Source organism: Tupaia chinensis, unplaced genomic scaffold (genome assembly GCF_000334495.1).
Source record: "Tupaia chinensis unplaced genomic scaffold, TupChi_1.0 Scaffold143231_1, whole genome shotgun sequence".
Lineage (NCBI taxonomy): Eukaryota > Metazoa > Chordata > Mammalia > Scandentia > Tupaiidae > Tupaia > Tupaia belangeri.
Genome location: NW_006203075.1, coordinates 428827 through 456091, shown reverse-complemented (window position 1 = coordinate 456091; position 27265 = coordinate 428827). Strand labels below are relative to the sequence as shown.

Here is a 27265-nt window from a genome sequence, read left to right as displayed (position 1 = left end):
CCAAACAACTCATATCCACTAAATGGTAATGGATCAAAAAAATAAGATCTCTCTATGCAGTAGGAAACTACTTGGTAATAAAAGTGATACTATTGATAAAGTAACCACATGGATATTAAATGAAAGAGGTCATAATAAAAAATGACTACATTTGGCATTTAGGAAATGCAAAACTAGAGATAGTAATCAGATTACCGATTATGTAGGGCTTGAAGTGTATGCATTCAAGTACTAAGTAGCAAGGAACATGAGGGAAGTTTTTCATCCAGTGGAAAAATTCTCTAGCTCGATTTCATGGCCAGTTATGTAGATTAAGTCCTGAATGTGGTGGCTTGAAAAACACACCAGGGTGGACCAGCAGTTGGCGTAATGGCTATGTCGCTGAACTCCCATGTAGCCGACTGCGGTTCGAGTCCCGGACCCAGTGGCTTAAACTCATGTCGGGCGTGTGTGTGTGCGTGCCCAAGATACCGAGAGCAGAATGGAGGAGAAGAGATTGCGGTGTGGCCATCCCCCCCGGGAGGTGATTTCTCACTTTCTATCTCTCTGTCTCTGTCTTTCTGGCGAGCGCACGTGCCCTATAGCAAAAACCCCTCCAAAAAAGCAAAACAAACCAAAATCACCAGGGTGACCAGAACATGCCATAATGATTACATTGCTGGACTCTCACGTACTCGACTGTGGCTGGCTTCAAAGTCACACTGGGTGCATGTGTTGCATGCCCAAAATCCGAAGAGGAGAATAGAAGAAATTGCAGCATGGCCATCCCTCCAGGGGGATGATTTCTTAATTTCTGTATCTCTGTTTCTCTGATGAGTACACGTGTTCTATAGCAAAAATCTCTCCAAAAAAAAAAAAAGAAAGAAAGAAAAACACACTAGGCATATGTGTGTGCATGCCTAAAATCCCAAAAGGAGAATGGAGAAGAAGAGATTGCAGTATGGCTATGCCTCCCTGGGGGGAGGGGGGGTAATTGCTCAGCCCTACCCCCACTTTCTCTTTCTCTCTCCAGTGAGGGTATGCACCCTATAGCAAACAAACAAAAATCAACAACTGTATACCCCAATGGTATATTTTGTGATAGTAAATTATATCACAAAACTGAAAAAAATTTTGACAACTTTTAGTGCTAAGTATAGCTATTGATACTGCAGTGGTAAATAAATAGACCAGATCCTGTTCTCCGGAAGTTAATGCCTAGTGTGTTACTTTTGAAATTTTTTTAAGTATATCTATCAAAATATAATTTTACATCATCATTTGATACACATATGTATGCATACATAAAGCACAAAACTACTTATACTCATATGTAATATATGAATATACATGTAAGATACATATATAAGGTAGCCCAAGAGACCACTGCCCCCTTTTTTTTTTTGTGTGTGTGTGTTTGTGTGGGGGGGGGTTTTTTTTTTTTTTTTTTTTTTTTTTTTTTTTTTTGTTGATAGGATACATGTGGTTGCCAGAGAGATAGAGACAGACAGAAACCAAGAAATCACCACCACCCCTGGGAGGGATGGCCACGCCATAGTCCCTTCTCCTCCAGTCTCCTCTTGGGATTTTGGGCACTCATGCACAAGTGCCTGGCATGAATTTTAAACCACCAGGTCTGGGACTTAAACTGCAGATAAGTACATGGGAGTCCAGTGATGTAACCATTATGCCATCTGCTGGTCCCAGGACAACTGTTTTTGATAGAAACAGTTATTTGGCCCATGACTGTAGTAGTAAAGCAATTCTTCAGTCTGCTGGAAGCAAGGTTTAACACACAAATCATTTCAGTCATTATTATAAAACTTTCGTGGGTAAAAATAACACAAGTAAACAGAATACTCTATTGTATATTTTTCATGGAAAAGCACTGGCAAAGTAATATCACTATAAAACCTGTGGGAGACAGTTTAAGTACTTTTTGGCTGACATGTATGTTTATGTGGTAGGGGCAGATGGTACAACAGAAGATACAGAAAAATCTAAGGAAATGGCAAACAATTTGATAGGCAGATAAAGATGATATTTAAAATTTGTATAATAATTGGAAATATTTTCTTTTAAAAAAATTTTTTTGAGAGGTTTTTGCTATCGGGGGTGTGCACTCGCCAGAAAGAGAGAGATAGAAAGTGAGAAATCACCACCCCCCAGGGGGGATGGCCACGCTGAAATCCCTTCTCCTCCATTCTTCTCTTGGGATCTTGGGCACTTATGCACACGTGCGCGGCGTGAGTTTAAGCCATCAGGTCCAGGACTCGAACTGTGGTTGACTACATGGGAATCCAGCGACATAGCCATTATGCCAACTGCTGGACTTGAAAATATTTTCATGGTATATGTGAGAATGATTCTTCAGTCTCTAATCTGATGATCATCAGAAAGCCTTTTTTCCCCCTTACTAGAGGTATTTCTAGTAGTATTTTAAGAGATTGTTTTTAATATTACCTAAGTATATCTTTGTGTTTAATATAAAAAATACCTATACATGACTAGCTCAGCAGATGGTATCTGATGGAAAGCAGTTTTGTTATGTCCTTTAGTTAAGAGTTCTTGGGGCATATGGTATTTTTTGTTTTTGGAGAGGTTTTCGCTATAGGGCGCGTGTGCTCGCCAGACAGACAGAGAGAGACAGAGAGACAGAAAGCGAGAAATCACCCCCAGGGGGGATGGCCACGCCGCAATCCCTTCTCCTCCATTCTCCTCTCGGGATCTTGGGCACGCATGCACACGTGCCTGGCATGAGTTTCAAGCCACCAGGTCTGAGACATGAACTGCGGTCAACTACGTGGGAGTCCAGCGACATAGCCATTGCGCTAACTGCTGGTCCCCATATGGTATTTTTTTAATAGCAACAATAAATACTAACGTGGTGCATTTTCAGAGATATTAACACAGATGCTGAAGAAAGTTGGTCAGGGATAGTCAAATACTTATGTAATGGCCAGATAGTAAATAGTTTGGAGTTTGTGGGCTATACAGTCTGTTACAATTACTTAACTTTGCTATTATGTGAAAACTGCCATAGACAATAGTAAACAAATGGGATGGGGGAATTTCGCCTATGGGACATAGTTTGAAGATCCCCACAAATACTGTGTTTTAAAGTACAAACATTTTTGAAAACATCATGCATGAAAATGAATTGCATTTAGTTGTGCTTATTCATTCTAGTATTACTGCCATTTAAGAGCTTTCACAGTGGGTGCTATGCCGAATACTAAGCATAGAGCAGTGAATAAGGTTGATCTGTACCATTATCGAGTTCACAGTGCAATGATGAACACAGACTCTGGCCAAGTATGTATGTATGTATTTGGGAGAAGTTTTTGCTATAGGGCATGTGAGCTCACCAGAGAGACAAAGCGAGAAATCACCCCCAAGGGGGGATGGCCATGCCACAATCTCTTCTCCTCTGTTCTCTCTGGATCTTGGGCACGCACGCAGATGTGCCCAGTATGAGTTTAAGTCACTGGGTCTGGGACTCGAACTGCAGTTGACTACGTGGGAGTCTAGTGACATAGCCATTACGCCAACTGTTGGTCCCCTAACCAAGTATTTAAATATTGAGTCATTGGGAAAGTTATGACATGTTTTTCTGGTTTTCTGTGTAAAAATGTATTATGATTTTTCTGACGACCCAATGCATTAGAAGAATGGTAACATCAAGTGGGGGGCATGATAAAGGCCCCATGTTTAATTATTTTGTAAAATGGATCATCCCTGTATGTAGCCCATGATCCTTATAGTTTTCATTCATTTAAATTTATGCTACATTTTTCTGCAAAAAATATTGCTATTATAGTATATCTTCTCAAAGGGAAACTGTTTAACCAAAGAGCTTTTCTTGTATATGAAACTTGTTCAAAATAAAGAAGGATGGGAATAACTGGAACATAGCAAAATCTACCTGATACTTGCATATTTCCACTTTTGAAAAAAAAATGCCATTGAACTTCATTATGTGTCTGCTTAGCATCTATTAACATATAATGTTTATTTCTGGTCTGTAGAGGTCCATTAACATCTGAAGGGATAGTTCATCTACATTCAGAAACTAAGGTATGAAGTAAAACTTGCTGTAAATACATTTATAGAATGTAGGTTATTTTTTAAAAAATCTTTTTTTTTTTTTTTTGGAGAGATTTTCACTGTAGGGCTCGTGCGCTCGCCAGACAGACAGAGAGAGACATAGAGACAGAAAGCGAGAAATCACCCCCCAGGGGGGATGGTCACGCTGCAATCCCTTCTCCTCCATTCTCCTCTCGGGATCTTGGGCACGCACGCACACGCGCCCGGCGTGAGTTTTAAGCCACCGGGTCCGGGACGTGAACCACGGTCGACTACGTGGGAGTCCAGCGACATAGCCATTACGCTAACTGCTGGTTCCCTAAAAAATCTTTTCTTAGAACAGAAAAGGAACTCAATAGAAATAGATGATATACTTTTGATACTCAGAAGGAATGCATTTGTGAAATGTCGCCTATAAAATAAATAGAATCTTTTAATGTCTCCAAATTTCACTGAATAGTTGTAGTTACAGTGAGAAAAGAATTCTATTTGAAATAAGTGTGTAACTGGAAGTTTTGTGGGTTTCTCTCTAAAGTGTAAATCAAATAGAAGACCTGAAGAAGAAAGACACTCATATAAAAAGAAAGTTATTTCAAGGTTCCTGCATTTATTTAAATATTTATGGTGTAGAAGTCAGTTTCCCAGATGCTGGCCTTTTGGGGATCTACAAGTTTCCTATAGCAGTCTAGGCCCAGAGAACTGTGTACATGAGGGCCAGAGAAGGCCTCTCTGGGGAAAGAACTGGTTAGTGAGGAGAACTAAATTTTTTTCAGTCAGAACATCTGGATTTAACATTCCTCTAGCTAGCTGCATCTTTGGGTCTCACTTCCTTATTCTTAAATTTCTTAGTCTGGTGATAGGTAGATTTTTTTTGCCAACTGTACAGCTCTATGTTTCTTGAAAATATAATTGGGGGCCAGCTCTGTTGCTTAGTGATTAAAGCAGCTGGATCCCACATGGCTGACCTCATGGTTCAACCCCTGGACCTAGCAGCTTGAGAAATATGCCAATATGTATGTGTGCCCAAAATCCTGAAAGGGAGAGATGGAGGAGAAGGGATTGCAGTGTGATCATTTCACCTGGAAGATGCTTTCTCCTCTCCATCTGTGTCCCTCTCTGGTGAGCACATGCACCCTCTAGCACCACACATATATGTTTGTGTGTGTACACACATGTAAATATGCATACACATGTACATATACACATGTGTATATGTATGCATACATATATGTATATATACACACAGACACACATTTGTCTAATTCCATGAAAATAGCAATTGTATGTAATAGTGTAGCAGAAAAGTATTTCCATGTGTTACAAAATGGCTTTTCTGAGCAAATTATTAGAATCTAATCAATAATTTAAATTCTTATAGCCAAAGACCAAAAACATTATTCCTGTAAACAAGGTTCAAAACCGACTACGCTCTTCAAATAAAGGAATGAAAGAAAATTCAAGGTATAGTATATTTTAAAATTATTACTTTCTCTTTTTGAGTTTTATAATTTATTATTAATGATTAAGCGCTACTCTGCATAAGAGTTATCAAAAAGTTTCTGGAAAACAGAACTAAAACATAAAAATAATTTCAACATAAGCTCTATCAAGTTCCAAACACTTTTGTAAGTGATAATACCAGCTGTTTGTTCTAATACCATGCTGTTTTGATTATCACAGCCTTGTAATATATTTTGAGGTCAGGAAGTGAGATGCCTCCTACTTTATTGTTCTTGCACAGTATTGCTTTGGTAATATGGATCCTTTTATGATTCCAGATGAATTTTATGATTTGGGATATCTTGTCTCTCTTTTGTGTCACTTTCAATTTATTTTTAAAGTTTTTCATAGTTTTCCTTGTAGATATCTTTCACCTTTTGATTAGATTTATTCATTTTGTGCCCATTGTAAATGGGATTGCTTTCTATGTGTATAATTATTATCATCTGCAAATAGACATTTCATTTCTTTTCCTAATTGAACGCCTTTTATTTTACTTTCTTGTCTGACTGTGTTGGCTAGGACTTCCAGTACTATGTTGAAAAGGAGTGAAGAAAGTGGGCAGACTTGTCATGTTCTAGTTTTTCGTGGAAAAGCTCTTAGCTTTTCCTCATTCAGTATGCTATTAGCCGTGGGTTTGTTATAGATGGCTATTTATTTATTTATTTATTTATTTATTTTATTTATTTATTTCCCCAGGAGGGACAGCCACACCACAATCCCTTCTCCTCTGTTCTCCTCTCAGGATCTTGGGCATGTACACACACGTACCTGGCATGAATTTAAGTCACCAGGTCCGGGACTTGAACCAGGGTTGACTACATGGGAGTCCAGTAATATAGCCATTATGCCAACTGCTGGTCCCACATAGATGGCTTTTATTGTGTTGAGGAATGTTCCATCTATGCCAATTTTGCTGATTCTTAATCATGAAGGGATGTTGTATTTTATCAAATTCTCTGTATCAATTGATGAATTCATATGATTTTTATCCTTTCCTCCTGTTAATGTAATATATTTATTATTTTAATGAGATTATTATGTTGAACCACTCGTATATCCCTGGAATGAAGCCTACCCAGTCATGGTGTATTATTTTTTAATGTGTTGCTGGATACAATTTGCTAGTATCTTTTTGAGAATTTTTGCATCTGTGTTCATGAGGGCTTTTGACCTGTAGTTTTCTTTTTCTGTTATGCCCTTATCTGTTTTTGAGATAGGGGTGATGGAGACTTCATAGAAATTTGGGGGGGGGGCAGGGGGGTTCCCTTCTCTTTGGATCTTTAGAAATAGTTTGAGGAGAATCAGGGTTAGTTGGTTAAAAGTTCTGTAGAATTTAGAAGTGAAGCCATCAGGACCTGGGCTTTTCTTTGTTGGAAGACTTTTTTAAAAATTATTATTATTGTATTTAACTTTATTTTTCAATTTTATCACAGTAGGGGGAGAGAGAGAAAGCAAGCCACCAGGTCCAGAACTTGAACCATGGTCTGTCATGTGTGAGTCCAATGCCCTTAACTACCACACCACCTGCTGGTCCCAGGAGACTATTACTGATTCAGTCTTGTTGCTTATTGGTCTGTTCTGGCTTTTGATGTTTTCTTAGTTCAATCTTGGTAAATTATGTGTATCCAGAAATTTTCCTACCTCCTTTAGGTTTTGTTTGTTGGTGTGTAACTGCTCATAGTATTATTTCTGTTTTTCAGGTATCTTGTTCTTGTTTTGTTATTGCTGTTTTTCCAGTTCCCTAAAATGTGTTAATGTGTTGTTAGGTTGTCTGTTTGCCACCTTTCTTTTTTTTCTTTCCTCCTTTTAATTTTTCTTTTTAATCTTTTAGGCACTAATTGCGATTGCTATGAACTCTTATGACTGCTTTTGCTGTGTACCGTAGTTTATGAAAACTCATGTGCTCATCATTATCATTGTTCAGTGAATCCTTTGATTTCAGTCTTAGTTTCTTCAGTGGTTGTGATGTCATTCAGGAGAAGGTTGTTTTGTTTCCATGTGTATATTTTTAAGGGTTCTTCAGTTAATTTCAAGTTTAATTTCATTGTGGTTGAAGAAGATGCTTTTTATAGTTCCTGTACTTTTGAATTTATAAACATGGTCTCTCCAAAAATGTTCCATTTGGGGTGATAAAAATGTGTATTTTATCATCATTGGGTGAAAAGTTCTACAGATGTCTGTCTAGTACATATGATTTATGGTTATCATTTAGATCATGTATCTGTTTGCTGCATTTTTGTCTAGAGAATCTGTCCAGAGGAGACAACGGGTGTTGAGATCTCCAATGATCACTGTGTTGCAATCTCTCTCTCCCTTTATTTAGGTCAAGCAGTCTGTCTTTCATGTATTTGGGTGCTCCATTGTTGGGTGCATAGATATTTGCAAGTGTTCTATATTTTTTTTAATGCATTAGCCCTTTTTGTATGATAGTGTCCTTCATTGTCTCTTTTTACAGTTTTTGTCTTAAAGTCTATCTTGTCTGATATCAGTATCACACCTCCACCCTTTCTTTGATTTCTCTTTACATAGAATATCTTTTTCCACCTTCATTTTCAGTCTATGTATTTTTTTTTCTTTTTTGGAGAGGTTTTTGCAATAGGGCATGTGCGCTTGCCAGAAAGACAGAGACAGAGAGACAGAAAGCAAGAAATCACCCCCCCAGGGGGGATGGCCACGCCACAATCCCTTCTCCTCCATTCTTCTTTCAGGGTCTTGAGCACTCACACACAAGTGCCCGGTGTGTGTTTAAGCCACTGGGTCCGGGATTTGAACTGCAGTTGACTACATGGGAGTCCAGCGACATAGCCATTATGCTAACTTCTGGTCCCCAGTTTGTGACTTTTAATTAGAGGATTTAATACATTAACATTCAGCATTATTGATATTTGTGGACTTATTCCTGTCATTTTGTAAGCCATTTTCTTGGTTATATTGTGTTCTTTCATTTCTGATTGTCTCTCTTTAGCTTTCCTGATATGATATTCCTTTAAGTACTTCTTAAAGAGCTGGTTTAGTATTGGTAAATTCTTTGAGGTTTGTGTATCTGAGAATGATTTCCTTTTCCTTCCTATTTGAAGGATAATCTTGTTGGGTATAGTATTCTTGGTTGAAATTGTCTTCTAGAATTTTGAATATGCCTGCCTATTCCTTTCTAGGTTGCATTGTTTTAGTTGAAAGGTCTGACTTTAGCCTAATAGGTTATCCTATGTATGTAACTTCATCTTCCTCTCCTGCCATTTTTAGACTCTTGTCTTTTATTTTTACCACTCCGGCTATAATGTACTAGGGAGAGGATTTTCTTCTGTTGATTCTGTTTGGCATCTTTTGTATTTCCTTTCTCTGGTTTCTGAATATTTCTCTAGGTTTAGAAAGTTTTCTGCAGTTATTTCATGACATAGATCTTCTTTGCCCTCGTCAATTTTTTTTGATATTTGGGCACTTAATAGTATCTAGTATTTACCATACGTTGTCCTTACTTTTTTAAAAATTATTTTCTAATTTTTTTGGTCAGCTCTAAGTCAGAGGCTTTTGTCTTCTAAACCAGAGATGTCTTCTGCATAGTCTAATCTGCTATTAATACTTTTGAGGGAAGTTTTGATTTCTTATAATCTTCATCTCTAGAAATTCTATTTGATTCTTTTTTTATGCTGTCTCTTTCTGGAACTTCTCCTTCAAGCCATGGAATGATTTTCTTATTTCCTGAACTTGGTAGTCTGTTTTCTCTTGCATCTTATTAGGTTTACTTATGATAAATATTCTGATTTATTTATTTATTTAAATTATTATTATTTTTTTTAAAGAGGTTTTTTGCTATAGGGTACGTACACTCACCAGGAAGACAGAGACAGACAGAAAAGCAAGAAACCCCCCCCCCAGGGGCAATGGCCCCACCCCAATCCCTTCCCTCCATTCTCCTCTCGGGATCTTGGGCACACACGCACAAGCGCCCGGCATGAGTTTAGGCCCCTGAGTCTGGGACTCGAACCGTGGTCGGCTACATGGGAGTCCAGTGACATAGCCATTATGCCAACTTCTGGTCCCAATATTCTGATTTATTTCTGACATTTTAGTAACTTCCTCTGTTTTTTCCTTTGTTGGAAACAAGTTATTGTGTTCCCTTGCAGGTAAAGTATTTCCTGGTTTTCTCATAGTTGAGGCTCTACTGTAACCTTTAGTCATTTGGTGCTGTATTCAGTTCTTGCTAATTCTTTGGAATAGGTTTCTGTGTGCTTCTGTGCTTCTCTTTGTTGTGAATTAGTTCTGTGCCATTTTCCCTGTTCTGTCATGGATGGAAATGTGGTATCCACCGTTGGATTGTTGGGTTTGGAATTATAAAGAGGAGTTTCTCTCTTTTTTTCTTCTAATTCTGAACCTGCAGGATCGGGTGGGGTGTAGAGGCTGAACAGCCCCGCTGTACCATACACTGGGCAGGGGACTTTAGGTGAAGAAGGGCTACTAAAAGGCCTCTTTTCTCTCTGATCCTTGTAACTCTGAAACTAGTGCATCCAGGAGTTAAATGCTTTAATGTTAAAGATATAAACAGTCTTCAGGAAATGATCAGCATAGCTGCAAAGTTCCATGGTGAGATGGCAGAATATGCAAAGTCTTCTATAAATAAGAGTCCAAATTAAAAGAAAAAAAATACTGCCACTATAAAACCAAATCAGAAATTACAATGAACTAGGTATTCCATCACATACTGAATAACCAATGCAGGGCACAAAGAACATTAAAAAACAAGGACATATTTCCCTCCCAAAATAATACTAAATACTAACAACAAATAAAATGCAGGAAATCCCAGCATTGTTGGAACTAGATTTTAGAATGTGATGGTGGGGTTAGCAGTTGGCATAATGGTTAAGGCATTGGACTCCCAGGTTGTAGACCATGGTTCGAGTCCAGATTGATAGCTTGAAACTCATGCCAGGTGCATGTGCTTGTATGCCCAAAATCCCAAGAGGAGAATAGAGGAGAAGGGATTGCAGTGTGGCCAACCCCCGCTGGAGGGTGATTTCTTGCAATAGTAAGGAAACTTAATGAGATACAAAAAAACACAGACAATTTCAGAAGAGAAAAATAGTATATGACTTGGAAGAGAGATTTAGTAGACTGACATTTTAAAAAATAAAACCTAGAGATGAAGAATACAATATAGGAAATTAAAAATGATAGAGCATCAAAAACAAATTAGACCAGGCAGAAGATTCTTTAATATCCAACCTTTGAAATAGTCCAAACTGTCAAAAAGAAAGAAAAAATAACCATAAAAATGGGAATGTAGGGACCAGCAGATGTGTAATGGTTATGTTGATGGACTCCCACATAATTGACTGCAATTTAAGTCCTGGACCCAGCAACTGCAAGCTCATGCTGAGAGCACATGCATGTGTGCCCAAAGTCCTGAGAGGAGAATGGAGAAGGGATTGTGGTGTGGCCATCTCCCTTGGGGGGGGGGGTGATTTCTTGCTTTCTGTCTCTCCAGTGAGTGCATATACTCTATAACAAAAATCTCTCTTTAAAAAAAATGAGAATATATGGAAATTACAGGATACAATCAAACAACCAAATAGCCATATAATGTTTATTTCAGAAGGTGAGGAAATGGTAAAAGGCATTTAAAAAGTTATTTCATAAAACGTTAATTGAAAACTTCCCAAACCTACAAAGGACACCAGATGGATTCAACATAAGAATATCTTCTCGGGGGCCAGTAGGTGGCATGGTTAAGGCCTTGCTCTTCCACTTGGCTGACTGTAGTTCAATTCCGGAACTGATGTCTTAAAAATCACACTGAGTGCATGTGTGTGTGCCCAAAATCCCAAGAGGAGAATGGCGAAATGATTGTGGTTGACCATCCCACCCCACCCAGAGGGAGATTTCTCACTTTCCCCCCTCTCTGATGGTCTCTGTCAAGTACATGGGCCCTATGGCAAAAAAAAACAAGCAAACAAAAAAGGTACATACGCATATATATTTTTTTCTTCTCCATGTTAAGAGTCAAAGGTTAAAAAGAAAAAAATCTTAAAAATGGCTAGAGATTAGTTACATACAAGGGCACTCCATTAGGATTAGGCTAACCTTAGACATCTCAACAGAAGCCTTACAGGCTAAAGAGTTGGATTCACATATTTAAGATTCTGAAAGAAAACATTTTAATCAAGAAGGCTATACCCAACAAAACTTTCCTTCATATTTGAAGGAGAAATAAAGTAATTTCTAGACTGAAACTAGACTAATTCATCAAGAAATATTTAATGGAGTACTAAATCTAAAAGTAAAAGGATAATAAATATCACCATGGAGACATGTGAAGCTATTAAATTTACCAGAAGAAAAGTCACACAGCCTTTTGCTGCCAGGCCACCGCCATCATGGGTTGCATGCATGCTCCCGGGAAGGGCCTGTCTCAGTTGGCCCTGCCCTATCGCCACAGCGTACCCACGTAGCTGAAGTTGACATCTAACGACATGAAGGAGCAGATTTACAAACTGGCCAAGAAGGGTCTGACTCCGTCACAGATCAGTGTGATCCTGAGGGACTCAAATCGTGTTGCACAAGTACGTTTTGTGACAGGCAATAAAATCTTGAGAATCCTTAAGTCCAAAGGACTTGCTCCTGATCTCCCTGAGGATCTCTACCATTTAATTAAGAAAGCCGTTGCTGTTAGCAAGCATTTGGAGAGGAACAGAAAGGATAAGGATGCCAAATTTCATCTGATTCTGATTGAGAGCAGAATTCACCGATAGCCTCACTATTATAAGACCAAGCGAGTCCTCCCCCCCAACTGGAAATATGAGTTATCCACAGCCTCTGCCCTGGTTGTATAAATTTGTGCACTCAAGGGATAAGATCATTGTTTAGCTAAAAAAAAAAAAAAAAGTCACACAAAGATGACAAATGATTCAGTTCCTTCTGCTATGGAAATGTACCAAATAGGAGAGATCACAATAATAGAATAAAAAAGTAGCGAACCAACCAACAAAACATCAGGTGTAGGTAGATCTGTACATATCAATAATATCGAATGTAAAAAGATTAAACTCCTCAGTGAAAATATTGACCATATGGGGATCAGCAGTTAGTGTAATGGCTATGTTGCTGGACTCCCACGTAGTCGACCGTGGTTTGCGTCCTGGACCCGGTGGCTTAAAACCCATGCCGGGCGTGTGTGTGTGCGTGCGTGCCCAAGATCCCAAGAGGAGAATGGAGAAGAAGGGATTGCGGCGTGGCCATCCTCTCTGGGGGATGTTTTCTTGCTTTCTGTCTCTCTGTCTCTGGCGAGCGCACGCACCCTATAGTGGAAAAAAAAAAAAAAAACCTCTCAAAAAAAAATACACAAATGCTTGGAAACTCAATATAAAACTTCTGAATGACTTCAAATCTACTGAAGAAATTAAGAAAATTTAAAATTTTCTTGAAATTATGAAAATACTACACTCTAGGAGCTCTTGGATACAGCGAAGCGCGTACTAAGAGGAAATTATATACCAATTAGTGCTTATAAGGAAAAAAAATAGAATGCAAATAAACAGTGATACATCTCAAGGAGTAGGAAAAGCAAGAACACACTAAATCCAAAATCAATAGAAGAAAAGGAGCTAAAATAAAGAACAAAATAGTAATAAAACAAAGAGAAAGCTCGTTCTTCAGGTGGTTTAATGAAGGAAAAGAAATGTGAAAAAAAAAAAAAACCCAAGAAGTAACAGATATGAAAAAAGAAACTTTATAATAGTTATCACAGATACACAAAAGATCATTAGTGATTACTACAACTGACTTTATGCCAATATGCTGGAAACCTAGAAGAAATGGACAAATTTTTGGCCACATAAAATTACCTAGAATGTTATATAAGTAGCCGAGTCAGTCTTTGGAATGAATTTAAAGAAGGCCAAAATTAACTTTGTAAAGCCAAGTTTAGTATTCTCAATTTTGATGTTTACTGTTTTAGAGGAAAGGTCTAGACCAGTTGGCCTCATAAAAGTCGTCTTTGGCTTTGTTGGTCATGTGAGTCATAAACATTGAAAGTCTCCTACATCTTTTGTAACATGGTCCTTGAAAGTATCAATTACAGATTTCATCATAAATTTATAATTTTGATCCACTATATTTGAGTAAGAGCCATATCTTGCACCTATTTTGTTTATATACATACATAAATATACATATATTTAACTTTTATTTTTTAGTGATAAATTGAAATACTCTGATGTCCAGACTGCTAATGATGTTGCTATTCCAGAGGAATTCTCAGACTTCTCTCTTGAAAAAACAGTTAGCAAAATTGAAGGGAAACTGGAAGAAGAAGGCTTACCTGAATATATAGATGATGATATCTTCTCTGGTGTTAGTAAAGACATTGGAACAGGTGGGTTTTCTCGTGTGTGTGTTAATTTGCCAGAGGGTGCATGTGCTCACTGGGGGGCGGGGTCTGGGGATTAGGTGGAAAAGGACCTTTCATGGAATATGGTCTCTCCATAATCCCTTTTTCATTTCTTCCTCCTTTTGGGATTTTGGCACATGCTCATGTGCCTGGACTGTTGCCGAGTCTAAACCACATAGTTAGTCTTGCAGGATTCAGCTGCCTTAACCACCAAGACATGGGTTGGCCCTTGTTCTTTATTTGTTATCTTTATATCGCAATTTTAAAGGGATCTTTGGAAGCTATTTCCTGCATGAAAAAATATATTGTGGTGTCTTGGATTTGTTTCAGAATAGTATTGTGAGATATGATTGTGGAATTATAGGGTAAAATAAAATTGGCCATGAGTCACCAACTGTTGAAAATGGGTGGTAAGTGGGGCTCATTGAGCTGGTCTCTTTACTTTTGTGTATGATATTTTTATTGAAAAAAGTTAAAATAAAAACTTAATTTTACTGGTTCAATTGAATAGTTTTCAACTCAAAATGCCCCATAGCATATTAAAACATTAAAATTAGGGGACCAGCAGATGCCATAATGGTTACATCACTGAACTCCCACGTAGCTGACTGTGGTTTGAGTCCTAGACATAGTGGTTTAAAACTCATGCCAGGCGTGTGTGTATGCATGCCCCAAATCCCTAGAGGAGACTGGAGGAGAAGGGACTGCAGCATGGTCATCCCCTCTGGGGTGGGGGTGTGGGGGGGTGAGGGGTGGGAGGGTTGACATCTTGCTTTCTGTCTGTTTCTTTGGCAAGCACATGTGCCCTACAGTGAAAATCTCTCTAAAAAACAAACAAAGGGACCAGCAGTTAGCGTAATGGTTATATTGCTGGACTCCCATGTAGTCGACTGTAGTTCGAGTCCCGGACCCGGTGGCTTAAACTCACGCCAGGCGCATGTGCGCCCAAGATCCCGAGAGGAGAATGGAGGAGAAGGGATTGCGGTGTGGTCATCCCCCCTGGGGGGTGATTTCTCACTTTCTGCCTCTCTATCTCTCTCTGTCTTTCTGGTGAGCGCACAAGCGCACGTGCCCTATAGCAAAAACCTCTCCCAAACAAATAAACAAAAAAACAAACAAAACAAAATCAGGATCAGCTGGTGGCACAGTGGTTAAGGCAGCTGGATCTCGCATGGTTGATTGCATGGTTTGAGTCTAAGACCCAGCGGTTTGAAAATCATACCAGGCATGTGCACATATATACTCAAAATATCTCAGGTGGTTCAGATACTTACAGTTTTGTTTTCATACCTCTTTCCTAGTCAGTTCCAGTGTTCTGATATAAATAGCTCCTTTTCCCCTTTCTGTTTGGGTAGATTTCTTATCTTTACATTCAGAATATTTGCTATCTTCATTTCACATAATAGGAATCTCCTGTTGGATTTCCCATCTTGAACATACTTTTCCTCTTATAAAATAATGGTCTTATGGGGGCCCAGCAAGTGGCCTGGTGCTAGACTTCCATTTGACAACTGCAATTCGAGTCCTGGACTTGGTAGCTTAGGAATCATGTTGGGTGTGTGTGCATGCATGCCCAAAATCCCAGGAGGAAAATGGAGGAAAAGGAATTGTAGTGTGGCCATCCCCCCCCGGGAGTGATTTCTCACTTTCCCTCTGTCTGTCTGTCTCTGTTTCTTGCTAGTGAGCACACACACCACAGTGGCAAAAACTTGAAAAGTAAGTAAATAATCTTGCAGTTGATGACACCTTAGATTCAGCAAATGAAAGTAAATATAATTATTTAATTTCACAGAAGCACAGATCAGATTTCTAAAGGCCAAACTTCGTGTTATGCAAGAGGAATTGGATAACGTTGTATGTGAATGCAATAAAAAGGTAAGTTCTTAAAACCTCTCAAAAGAATTGCTGTAATACTCAGTCATTTAAAAAACAATTTTGCTTGAGACCAGCAGTTAGCATAATGGCTATGTCGCTGGACTCCCACGTAGTCGACCACGGTTCGCGTCCTGGACCCGGTGGCTTAAAACTCACGCCGGGCGCATGTGTGTGTGTGCCCAAGATCCCGAGAGGAGAAGGGAATGCGGCGTGGCCATCCCTCCTGGGGGGTGATTTCTTGCTTTCTATCTCTCTGTCTCTCTCCATCTGGCTGGTGAACGCATGCGCCCTATAGCAAAAACCACTCCAAAAAAAACCCCAAAACAATTTTGCTTACATTTTTGGAATAGCTTTATTAAGATGCAAATTCACAGTTAAATTTATATATCAAAAATCATATATATTGGGTCATCGGAAAAATCATGACATGGTTTTTCTATAATTTTCTATGCAAAGATGTGTCATGTCTTTTCCAGTGACCCAATAAATGTTGAGCCTTATCGTGAGATGTTGAACTGTCACAGAGCTAAATTATTTTTATTTTTTTGTTTTAATTGCCAGAGGGCATTTGTGCTCCCTAGAGAGAGATCTGAGATCCTGTTGGTATATGGTCATGCCACAATTCTTTCTCCTACATTCTCCATCCTGTCAGGATTTGGGGCATGCATACACACATTGCCTGGCATGTGTTTCAGACCAGCAGGGACAGGATTTGAGCAGTAGTTGACATACATATAGGGGTCCAGGTCTTTTAACCAGTAGGCTATGGAGCCAGCCCCAAAGAATTTTAAATACTTGTTACAATTAGAATTCCCCATATTAGATTTACAAGTATAAGTTATTAAATGGAAATAAAATATCTGACTTCCATTTTTGAAGATGAAAATGCAATGTACTTTTTCTTTATGAAATGGGTATAAAAATCTCATAAAAATCATATAAACTTCTTCCTTCTTTTATGTATTAATATGAAACCTTACACATTTGTTCACATAATTTATCATTTTATAACTGTAGGAGGATGAAATTCAGGAATTAAAGTCTCAAGTAAAAACTTTTGAGGAAGATTGTGTGAGACAGCAACGAACACTTAATGTACAACAGTCTCAAATAGAAAAATATAAAACTCTTTTTGAAGAAGCGAACAAAAAATGTGATGGATTACAGCAACAGTTGTCTTCAGTAGAAAGGGTAATAGTTTTTCCATTTTTCCTAACTTAATGCCAATATATACTAAAACACTTACTTGTATAGACACCTCTTTGGGTCATTCAGTTATTTTCTTAGTATTTACTGAAATTCTTCCCCTTTATATATAAGAGTATTTTAAAACAACTCTATTGAGATATAATTCACCTATTTTATTTATTGATTGATTGAGCGATTTTTGCTGTAGGGCGCATGCGCTCACCAGAGACTGAAAGCAAGAAATCTGCCCTCTCCCTCCCCCCAGGATGGCCACACTACAGTCCCTTTTCCTCCATTCTCTTCTTGGGATCTTTGTCACGCATTGCATATGTGCCCAGCATGAATTTAAGCTGCTGGGTCCAGGACTTGAACTGTGGTCAACTATGTGAGAGTCCAGCAATATAACCATTACCCCATCTGCTGGTCCATAATTTACTTTTTTAAAGTGTATAATTTTGGCCAGCTCTATGGCCTGGTACTTAGTTTGAGTCCCAAACCTAGAGACTTGAGAAACACTCTAGGTGTGTACATACACACACACGTGTGTATATATATTTTTAGAGAGATTTTTACTATAGGATGCATACACTCCCCAGAGACAGAGAGGGGAAGAGAGAGAGAACATGAGAAACTACCCCCCTGCCCCCGGAGGGAATGGCCATGCCTCTTGGGATTTGGGGCACACATGCATGTGTGCCCAGTGAGTTTCAAGCCGCTGTGTCTGGGACTCCAGCTTGTGGTTGACCATGTGGGAGTCCAGTGCCTTAACCACTATACCAGCTGCTGGCCCCATCACTTAACATATATTTTTTTCTTTTTTAAAATTTTTTCTTTTTTTTTTTTCACATTAATTCACTATACATCATTATAGTATACAAAATTAGTTTTCCATCCAAAATACACTGTCTATTGGTGCAATAAATCACATCAACATATATACAAATAATTTTCCATTCCTTATGTCTTATATATTTTGCCCCCCCCCCCTTTTTTTTGCCATTCTTGATTCCCTATAAGGTATATCCACATTGCAGCACCTAAGAGTGCGTCATTCCTTTTTATTGATAAGTAATAATCCATTAAATCAATACAGCACATTTTATGTACCCATTTATCAGTTGGTGGGCATTTGGGTTTTTCCACTGTGTGACAATTTGAGTAATGTTGCCGTGAACATTCATATACAAATTTGTGCCCATGTTTTCCTTTCTCTTGGTCATTTACCTAGGAGTGGAATTTCTAGGTCATGTGGCAATCCTACACTTAACCTCCTGTCGATCTGCTGACCGTATTTTCCAAACTACTTGCCCTGTTTTATATTCTCACTAGCAGTGTTTGTGGGTTCCAATTTTTCAGCATCTTACTAGCACTTGTTAGGCATCTGTTTGTTACACTTGTTTAATTTTTTTGTTTTATTCATGATAAAGCACTTTATGTGCATGTAAGAGAAAGTGAGAAGCACCCTCCACAGAGTCTGTATCCTCCAGCCCGCGGGATCCTTGGCACTTGTGCACGTGCTGGGCTTGTCTCAGACTGACCAGGTCAGGGATTTGAACCGTGGTCACCATAAGGAATCTGTCTTTTCTTGAGCACTATATTACTACTGTACCACAGAACTAGTCCCAAAAGTTTTTAGTTTTGATGAAGCCCAATTTATCTCATTTTTCTTTGGTTGGTGTGCTTTTAGTGTCACATCTTAGGGGAGAACATATTTTAAATACACTGTCCTATTTAAGAGTATTTTTAAATTAATGTACCATTGTGATAATAAAAATAAGACATACTGTACAAGATTACTTTGCGAAACTTGATATTCCATTGTCTTCTCCCCACCAAAATCATCTTAAAAAGTTATGTCATCCCAAAAAAGTTACTTATGAATTTATAGTTAAGTCTTCCCCCTTAATCCTCTCCCTAGGCAACTACTGGTCTGTTTTCAGTTCTTATGACCTTTTCCAGAATATCATATAAACAGAATAACAGAGGAGATAGCCTTTGAATCTGATTTTCTCACTTAATATAAAGCACTTGAGATTTATCTATGAAGTAGTCCATTCTTTTGTTTTATTATTAAGCAGTGTTAACATCAGATGTATCATGGTTTATCAACTTATTTAGTAATAAAGCTGAATTATAGTATCTAATAGTCTTAAGTCTCTGCTGTGTAATATGATAGCCACTCACCATAACTGGCTAGTTTAAATTGCGATGTAAACTAAATACCAGAGTTTGAAGACTTAGTTCAAAAAGAATAAGGAATGTAAATATCAATATCTCTTAATTTTTTAAATACTGGTTACAGGTTGAGACTACTTTGGATCTGTTGGGTTAAGTAAAAACTGTTACTAAAATTTTTTCTTTTTCTTGATAACTTTTATATATTTATATAATATAAAAAATAAAGATAGATAATTTTTTTTGAGAGGTTTTTGTTATAGGGCACTTGCGCTTGCCAGACAGAGAGATAGAAAGCGAGAAATCACCCCCCAGGGGGATGGCCACACCGCAATCCCTTCTCCTCCATTCTCCTCTTGGGATCTTGGACACGAATGCACATGTGCCCGGCCTGAGTTTTAAGCCACCGGGTCCGGGACACGAACTGCAGTTGACTACATGGGAGTCCAGTGACATAGCCATTACACTAACTGCTGGTCCCTCGGTATATATTTTAAAATATATATCAATATAAATTTTAGAGTTTTGCTATAGGGTGTGTGCAATTGTTAGAGAGACAGAGACAGAGAGATAGGAAGCAAGAATCACGCCCCAGGGGCATGGCCACGCTGCAATCCCTTCTCCATTCTCCTTTAGAAATCTTGGGAACATGCACCCATGAACCCGGCATGAGTTTCAAGCCGCTAGGTCCAGAACTCGAACCACAGTTGATCATGTGGGAGTGCAGCAATGTAACTATTACACCATCTGCTGGTCCCTCTTGATAACCTTCTTAAAGTGGTTACTAGAAAATTTTAAATTGAGACAGCCAGGCAGATGGTGATTAAGGCAACTGGATCCCACATGGCCTGCAATGTAGTTCAAATCTGGACCCAGTGATTTGAAAAACACACTAGATGTGTGTGTGCGCAGATTCCAAGAGGAGAATGGACAAGGGATTGGAGCATGGCCATCCCCTCCCCCAGGGCTGATTTCTCACTTTTTGTCTGTCTCTAGCAAGCCTACTTACTCCATAGCGGGGAAAAAAAAAAAATTACATACTTGCATGTAGTTTGTATTTTATTTCTATTGGTTTAGGTATAGACAAGTTGTCTAAGATGAAAACTGTTGCATCTGGGTGGAAAAACTGTTTAATTTGTCATGTCTGCCATTTGTCATCATCATTCACTGAAGCTCCAGTCATGTTACTGTTATAATTTGACATGAGACTTTGAAACCTTGATTACACCTTTGATTCTTTTCTTGTTCATGGCCCTCACATTCAACCCTGTGCATTTTTTCTTCCAAAAGGTTTCATCTCTCTTTAATTCCCATTGCCACAACTTGGATTCAAACTAATTGTTTATTTGTAATCCTATCCATTCTTGTTTTTCTTAATCATTTTACTAATGCCATTAGATTAATAGTTTCAAAGGGCTTCACTGATTATACTGTTCTCTTTATATGGAGAGGTTTTTGTTTGTTTGTTTTATTTTTTATTTTTTTTATTTTTATTTTTTTTGAGAGGTTTTGGCTATAGGGCACGCATGCTCGCCAGATAGACAGAGACAGACAGAAAGCGAGAAATCACCCCCAGGGGGGATGGTCATGCCGCAATCCCTTCTCCTCCATTGTCCTCTCGGGATCTTGGGCCTGCACACACGCGCCTGGCGTGAGTTTAAGCCACCAGGTCCAGGACATGAACCACAGTCAACTAGATGGGAGTCCAGCGACATAGCCATTATGCTAACTGCTGGTCCCATATGGAGAGTTTGAGTGTTTATGTGCCAGGTAAAATGCATTTTATGAAAAAGGAAACTGAATTTGAGTGGTTAAGCAAAACTGCCCAAGATTATATAGTTAATATCAGCACAGGATTCAAACCCCATGTTTATCAGATTCCAAAGTCTGTGTGCTTTCCACAAATCATGTAGACTCTTTCTCCAAAGTCTCTAAAATCAAATGAACAGAAACACATTCCTATTTCAGAATCTCATTACTGTTTACAGTTAAATATTTGGAACTTTTAGTTCATAGTGACTGTACTAAGCAGTTGAGGTATGCTGGCTGACCAAAGGTTTTTATAAAACCCTCCATTGGGTCTGAACATCCCAGCTTGCATTCCTCTCTCTTAAGAAAGGCATAGTCATTTTCATGGGTTAGGTGAAACTCAAGATTGAATCTTCCTCTGCTAATAACACTCACTTTACCTTTCTCTAGAAGCAAATTTTAATGTATATTTCACAGAAATAAAGAACAGAACTTGAGTTTGGGCTTTCTTTTTTTTTTTTCTTTTTCTTTTTTATTTTGTTATAGGGCACTTGTACTTGCTGGGGAGGGGATGGAGATAGAAGGAAAGTGAGAAAGCACTTCCCAGAAGAGATGGTCACACTGCAGTTCCTTTTCCTCTGTTCTCCTCTCAGGATTTTGGGTACACACACCACGTTTTTCAAGTTGCCAGGTCCGGGACTAGAAATGTGTAGTCAGTCATGCAAGATCTAACTGTCTTACAAGCGCCTCTGGCTTGCCCTCCAATACACATTTTTAAAAAGATTCTAATCTGTCCTTATGTCATTCTTTCTAAAGAAGCATTTCAAAATAGCTGCCTATACTTGATGTCTCTGTTCTTGAGACATTTGCCATTCTCTCCTCAAACTACTCTAGTTAGGCTTCCATCTCTACCCTGCCACTAGGGACCATTCTTTTTAAAGAACTATTTATTTATTATTATTAGATTTTTGCTAAAGGGCACATGTATTCATGGGAGAGACAGAGACAGAGAGACAGAAAGTGAGAAATCACTCCACAGGGGGAATAGCCACACTGTAATCCCTTTCCCTTCAGTCTCCTCTAGGGATTTTGGGCATATACACACATATGCCTAGTGTGAGTTCTAAGCCAATGGGTCCAAGACTCGAACTGTGGTCGACTACATGGGAGTCCAGTGACATAGCCATTACACCATTTGCTTATTTTAATTCATGAGAGAGAGAGAGAACAAGTCATAAGGTCTGGGATTTGAACTGTAGCTGGCCATGTGGGAGTCTAGCACCTTAACCACCATGCCACCTGCTGGCATAGGACCATTTTTAAGAAGGTCACCGTTAATCCATATTACCAGCTCTAGTGATCAGTTATTCCTAATATTACTTTATTATCTCAGTAATGTTTGACATGGTTGTTTACTCCACCTTAAAAATCTGTTTGTTTGGCTTCTGGAGCATCACACTCATGATTTTCTTCCTTTTTTCCTCCTGACTTTATCTAGTGGAGTGCTGAAGGCTCAATGCCTGGCTCTTTTGTCTGTACATCCAGTCCTCAGATGATCTCATCCCTTTCTAGGGCTTTATATACTGTCTGTGAGTTGATCATGCCCATGTTTTATTCTTTGCTCCTACCTCTTATTTGAACTTCAGACTCCGCCCACTTGATTTCTCTACCTGATATGTTAAACTTCTCATGTCCTGGGGCCGGCAGGTGGCATGGTGGTTACGGGGGCTGGACTCCCATGTGACTGACCGTGGCTTGAGTCCTGGACCTGGTGGTTTGCTTTCTCACTTTCCCTCTAGCTCTCTCTCTGTCCCTCTCTGGTCAAATTAAAATAAATAAATAAAATAATTCTTTTAAAAAAAAATTCTCAACTTCTCATGTCCTAAAACAGAACTCTTTCTTCTCTGCCTTCTCCAAACCTGTGTCTTTTCCCTCCTTTCATTAAAATATGTCACCTAGTTGTTCAGTCCAAAATTCAAGAGTCATTTTTACTTTTTGCATGTACATCCACTGCATCAACAAGTTCTGTCAATTCTGTCTTCAAAATATATAGAATTCTCAAAACACTTGTTTGCCTTACCCAAGCCCAAGCTACTGTTGTCGCTTATACTATTTCAACAACCTTATAGATTGATATTCCTACTGAGCACTGCCAGAGTAATCCTCATAAAACTTACAGCGTCCACTCCCACATGTACCCCTTCCAGAGGCCTCCCATCTTATAAGTTAAGCTTATAAGATTCTCATAAGTTTGCTTTGCCCATTTGTCTTATAAATTGGCATCTCTGATGTGAAAATTTGAAACCTCGAATGCTGCAAAATCCAAAACTTTTTGAGTACCAACAAGTGGCAAATTCTACTTTAAATTTTAGGTTGTTGGGAAAGTCATGACACATTTTTGCATAGAAAAACATAGTAAAATATGTTGTGGTTTTCCTGACAATCCAATAATTATGGCCTCCTCCCATTGCTTTGTCTCTATGCCCTTTTGCATTTTCTTCATAGCTCTTACCACTACCTGCTGTTACTTGGGTGTGTTTGTGTGTGTGCTTACCATCTCTTCCTCTAGAATGCAGCCTTCACAAGAGGAGGAGTATTGTTAATTTCTGTGTGCCCATTATGCAGAATAGTACCGGCATAAAGTAACTGCTTGGTGAACGTGTGGAGTAAATGAGTGAAGCATAGATTCGATTTTATTACTCCCACTGTCAGATTTGGAAACCAAGTCTATGAAAATAGTGGGCAGGTTTTCTGACTTCATGTATATCTTTTTTTTTCTCTTAGTCACTTGTTTCTGAAACCTTATCTGATCATGTATTTTCATCGATTATTCCTGTGCATTGCCACAGCTCTTTCTGTTACTGTTACAGCTTTGACTGGATTTTGTCTTGTGTTGTGGCTGATTCATGCCCTCTTTTTTCTGCCTTTCCTCAGTGCCATTTATGGATGCTAATAGATATAACAAGGGGCCAGCTGGTGACGTGGTGGTTAAACCACTTGACTCCCATGTGGCCAACTGTGGTTCAAGTCCTAGACTGCTGGTTTGAAGATCATGCTGCACATGTGTGCACTCAAAATCCCCTGAACAGAATGGAGAAGAGACTGGTGTGGCTAGACCTCTAGGGCGTGATTTCTCACTTTCCCTTCCTCTGTATCTTTCTCTCTTTGCCCTGGCAAGTGCATATGCCCTATGACAAAAACAATAATAATAATAATAAAAACTAGAATGGTACACTATTTCCTCTTGAAACAGGTGTTGAGTTCTAAAGTTAAGTTTAATTTTCTTAATGCGATTAGATGTTTTTTTCTTTTAAAACTAATGTACAATTTAGGGCTTGAGTTTTCTTGTGAAATTTTTGCCTAGCATGTAAACTGCATAATTTTTTGTAAGAGGTTTCCTTCATGATACAACTTTTCTCATAACAATATTGGTATTTTTGTCTGTACTTTGTAAAAGTACTTGAAAACAATTTTTTTTCTTTTTTTTGAGAGGTTTTCGCTATAGGGTGCGTGCACTCGCCAGACAGAGAGAGACATAGAGACAGAAAGCGAGAAATCACCCCCCAGGGGGGATGGTCACGCCGCAATCCCTTCTCCATTCTCCTCTCGGGATCTTGGGCACGCACACACACGTGCCCTGCGTGAGTTTTAAGCCACCGGGTCCGGGACGTGAACCGTGGTCGACTACGTGGGAGTCCAGCGACATAGCCATTACACTAACTGCTGGTTCCCGTTGAAAACAATTTTTAAAAAAGTTTTTGGTAAGATTTTTCCTTTCTTTAGTAAATTTACTTATATAGAAAAACTTTGTCTTCTCCTTTCCTATTTATCTTAGGTCCATTTTTGCATTGCTAACAGAAATACATGAGCCTGGGTGATTTTATAAAAAAGAGAGTAGTTTATTTACAAACTTCCAGGTCTGTGGCAGGAAAGTCCAGGGGTACAGGCCTGCAGAATGACCAGCTGAGACAGGATGGCAGGTGCCTAGAGAAAAGGAGCCGCTCGCTCTCCCGTGTAACATCCCGCTCTCAGGAGAATGACCCCGCTGGGTCTCACAAGACATCATGTATCTGTTAGGAGAGTGTTGCCTCCGTGATGCAATGACCATGGCCCAGTCACTGCCCACTAGGCCTTTCTACCTTCCAGTATCAAATTCCCAAACATAAAATATCCAAACCATAATACTCGTCTGGCTATCCTTTTTCTCACCCTCCAAAAAGGGTGCAGTTTTGGTTGAGTGGAAAGGGACATCGTGTGATAATGGTTTCGGTTTTCTGTGAAGTGGGTTTTACAGAGTCACAAGAGAGGGCAGTTTCATTTCTGTATTATGAGAGGAGACTGAAATGAGGCAGCCAGAATTGGTGGACTTGGCAGCTGATGAGAATCTTTGCCTTTTCCCTGTGAGCAAGTGAAATAAATCAGACCAGCTCTCAGTGTAGCTCCCACCCACAAAGCTGTGAAGAAGGCTGTGCTAGCAGATGGCATCCATCCACAGGCTGAGTTGTTTAGAAACCTACATCAAGAGGAGCATGTGTTTTGTTTTGTTTTGTTTCATTTTTTCCCCTTAATTACTCCGAGCCAGGGAGATCACTTTCTAAATAAAATGTAGTAATATAGCCTGAAGAAAAAAATCATACAAAAAGAATACAGTCAACTATGTTTTTAATGATATAATTTTAGTTCCATAATATTATCTGCTGCATAGATGGCTCTGACTAGGCCTTGTAAGGGGGACAAAGAGTGGGTTAAGTGTAACAAAATAAGCTTGGTAATTGTCATTATTGACTTTTTTTTTTTTTTTTAAAGGTTTGGATTATAGGGTCTTCATGCTCACCAGAGTGAGTCACCCCTGGGGGATGGCTATGCCACAATCCTTTCTCTCAGGATCTTGGACACACGCATACATACCTGGTGTGTTTTTCAAGCCACTGAGTCTGGGACTTGAACTATGGGATCAGCCAGGTGGGATCTAGCACAACTGCCATGCCACCTGCTGGCCCTCATTAGTGTAATTTATACAGCACTAACGTGCTGGGAAGAATCCCCCTTACCTGAGGTTTTGCTTGCTGTGCTTTCAGTTACCCTAGTCAACTACAATCCAAAAATACTAAATGGAAAATTCCAGAAATAAACAATACATAAGTTTTAAATTCCAATTGGTCCAGCTAGTATTAGGGACTCTATCCTGCCCAGAACCATGAATTATTCCTTCATCCAGCAGTCCGCACCATATATACTACCCTCCTGTTAGTCTTTAGTAGCTGTTATAAAACACACGCACATGCATGAAAGATTGGTCCTGTGATCGTAGGCATCCACTGGGGTATTGGAATACATCCCCTACAGAAAAAGGGTGGACTATTCCACAGAAATTAAGACGGCTCCTATCTCAAGGAGCGGACTGTATCATGTGGGGAATGAATGGACAGTTTCAGTACCACACAGTATCAAGGGGCTGCCTCAGCTCTGAAGAAAGTACCTGATCCAAGCTGGGAGGACAGCGAGGATAGACTGGGAAGGCCTCCTGGTGGAGGTAAAGCTGGTGGCAACTCTAGCTTAGTCTTACCCAGTGAACAGTTGCTAGCGAGGTAGGTGTGAAGAGTGGGGAGGGATAGGGCAGGAGAAGAGCATGAGCAAATGCTCAGAGGAAGGAAATGGTGGCTGTTTGACAAAGAAGCAGGCACTGCGGATACTACGTATTAGCAGAAGTAGCAAATGTGGTGGGAGGTAAGGCTGGTTGACAGGTGCCAGATGAAGGTGGAATTTGGAATTCTGTTCATGTTTCTTTAGTTGGTGGCCTGTGACTGTTTACAATGGAAACTGCTAGAATATTTGCAGAAATATATGTCTAAGCCCATACCGGATGTGGAAAGTAATCTATAAGATGTTATTTCTGCTCAGAATTGGAATTTTCCTATAGAGTTAATATACAATACTCTACAGTTAATATTTTCTTAAGTGATAGTTTGCCAGTCATTAGAGAGTTTGTATCTTACATTGGTCTTTTGGAAGGCTTATTTTTATAAAGAGTTGCTTATAAAATATAGAGGACAAGTATTGATATATGTATCTTGGGTCCATATAGAGGGGCAGAGCATTCCAAGCAAAAAGTCATTTGAAAACTTAATGACAACATGTTTTAGAAAGTTTTTCTAATACCAGGTTAGAATATGTTTTTCTAATACCAGTTTGAGGCAAGAACTCCCTAAGACCTTTATTACTTAATGCTCACCTCTAGCCTTATGTGTGTATATGTATAAAATGTGGGATAAAGCAAGGCATTTTAGAAATAGAAACTATAGTAATAAAAAAGGAATTTAAGAT

At 39.0% G+C, this 27265-nt stretch overlaps 1 protein-coding gene and 1 pseudogene across 1 annotated transcript in view; both read left to right on the top strand.

Moving 5' to 3' along the window:
* The window catches only part of TEX9 (testis expressed 9), a 57717-nt gene that overhangs the window by 19392 nt on the left and 11060 nt on the right, over positions 1-27265 (top strand). Inside the window, exons 5-9 of the mRNA XM_006163829.2 lie at positions 4008-4056; positions 5444-5526; positions 13761-13939; positions 15747-15829; positions 16847-17020. Of these exons, the coding sequence (XP_006163891.1) occupies positions 4008-4056; positions 5444-5526; positions 13761-13939; positions 15747-15829; positions 16847-17020 (568 nt within the window). The remainder of the gene's footprint in view (positions 1-4007; positions 4057-5443; positions 5527-13760; positions 13940-15746; positions 15830-16846; positions 17021-27265) is intronic.
* On the top strand, positions 11943-12400 carry LOC102488225 (40S ribosomal protein S13 pseudogene; annotated as a pseudogene).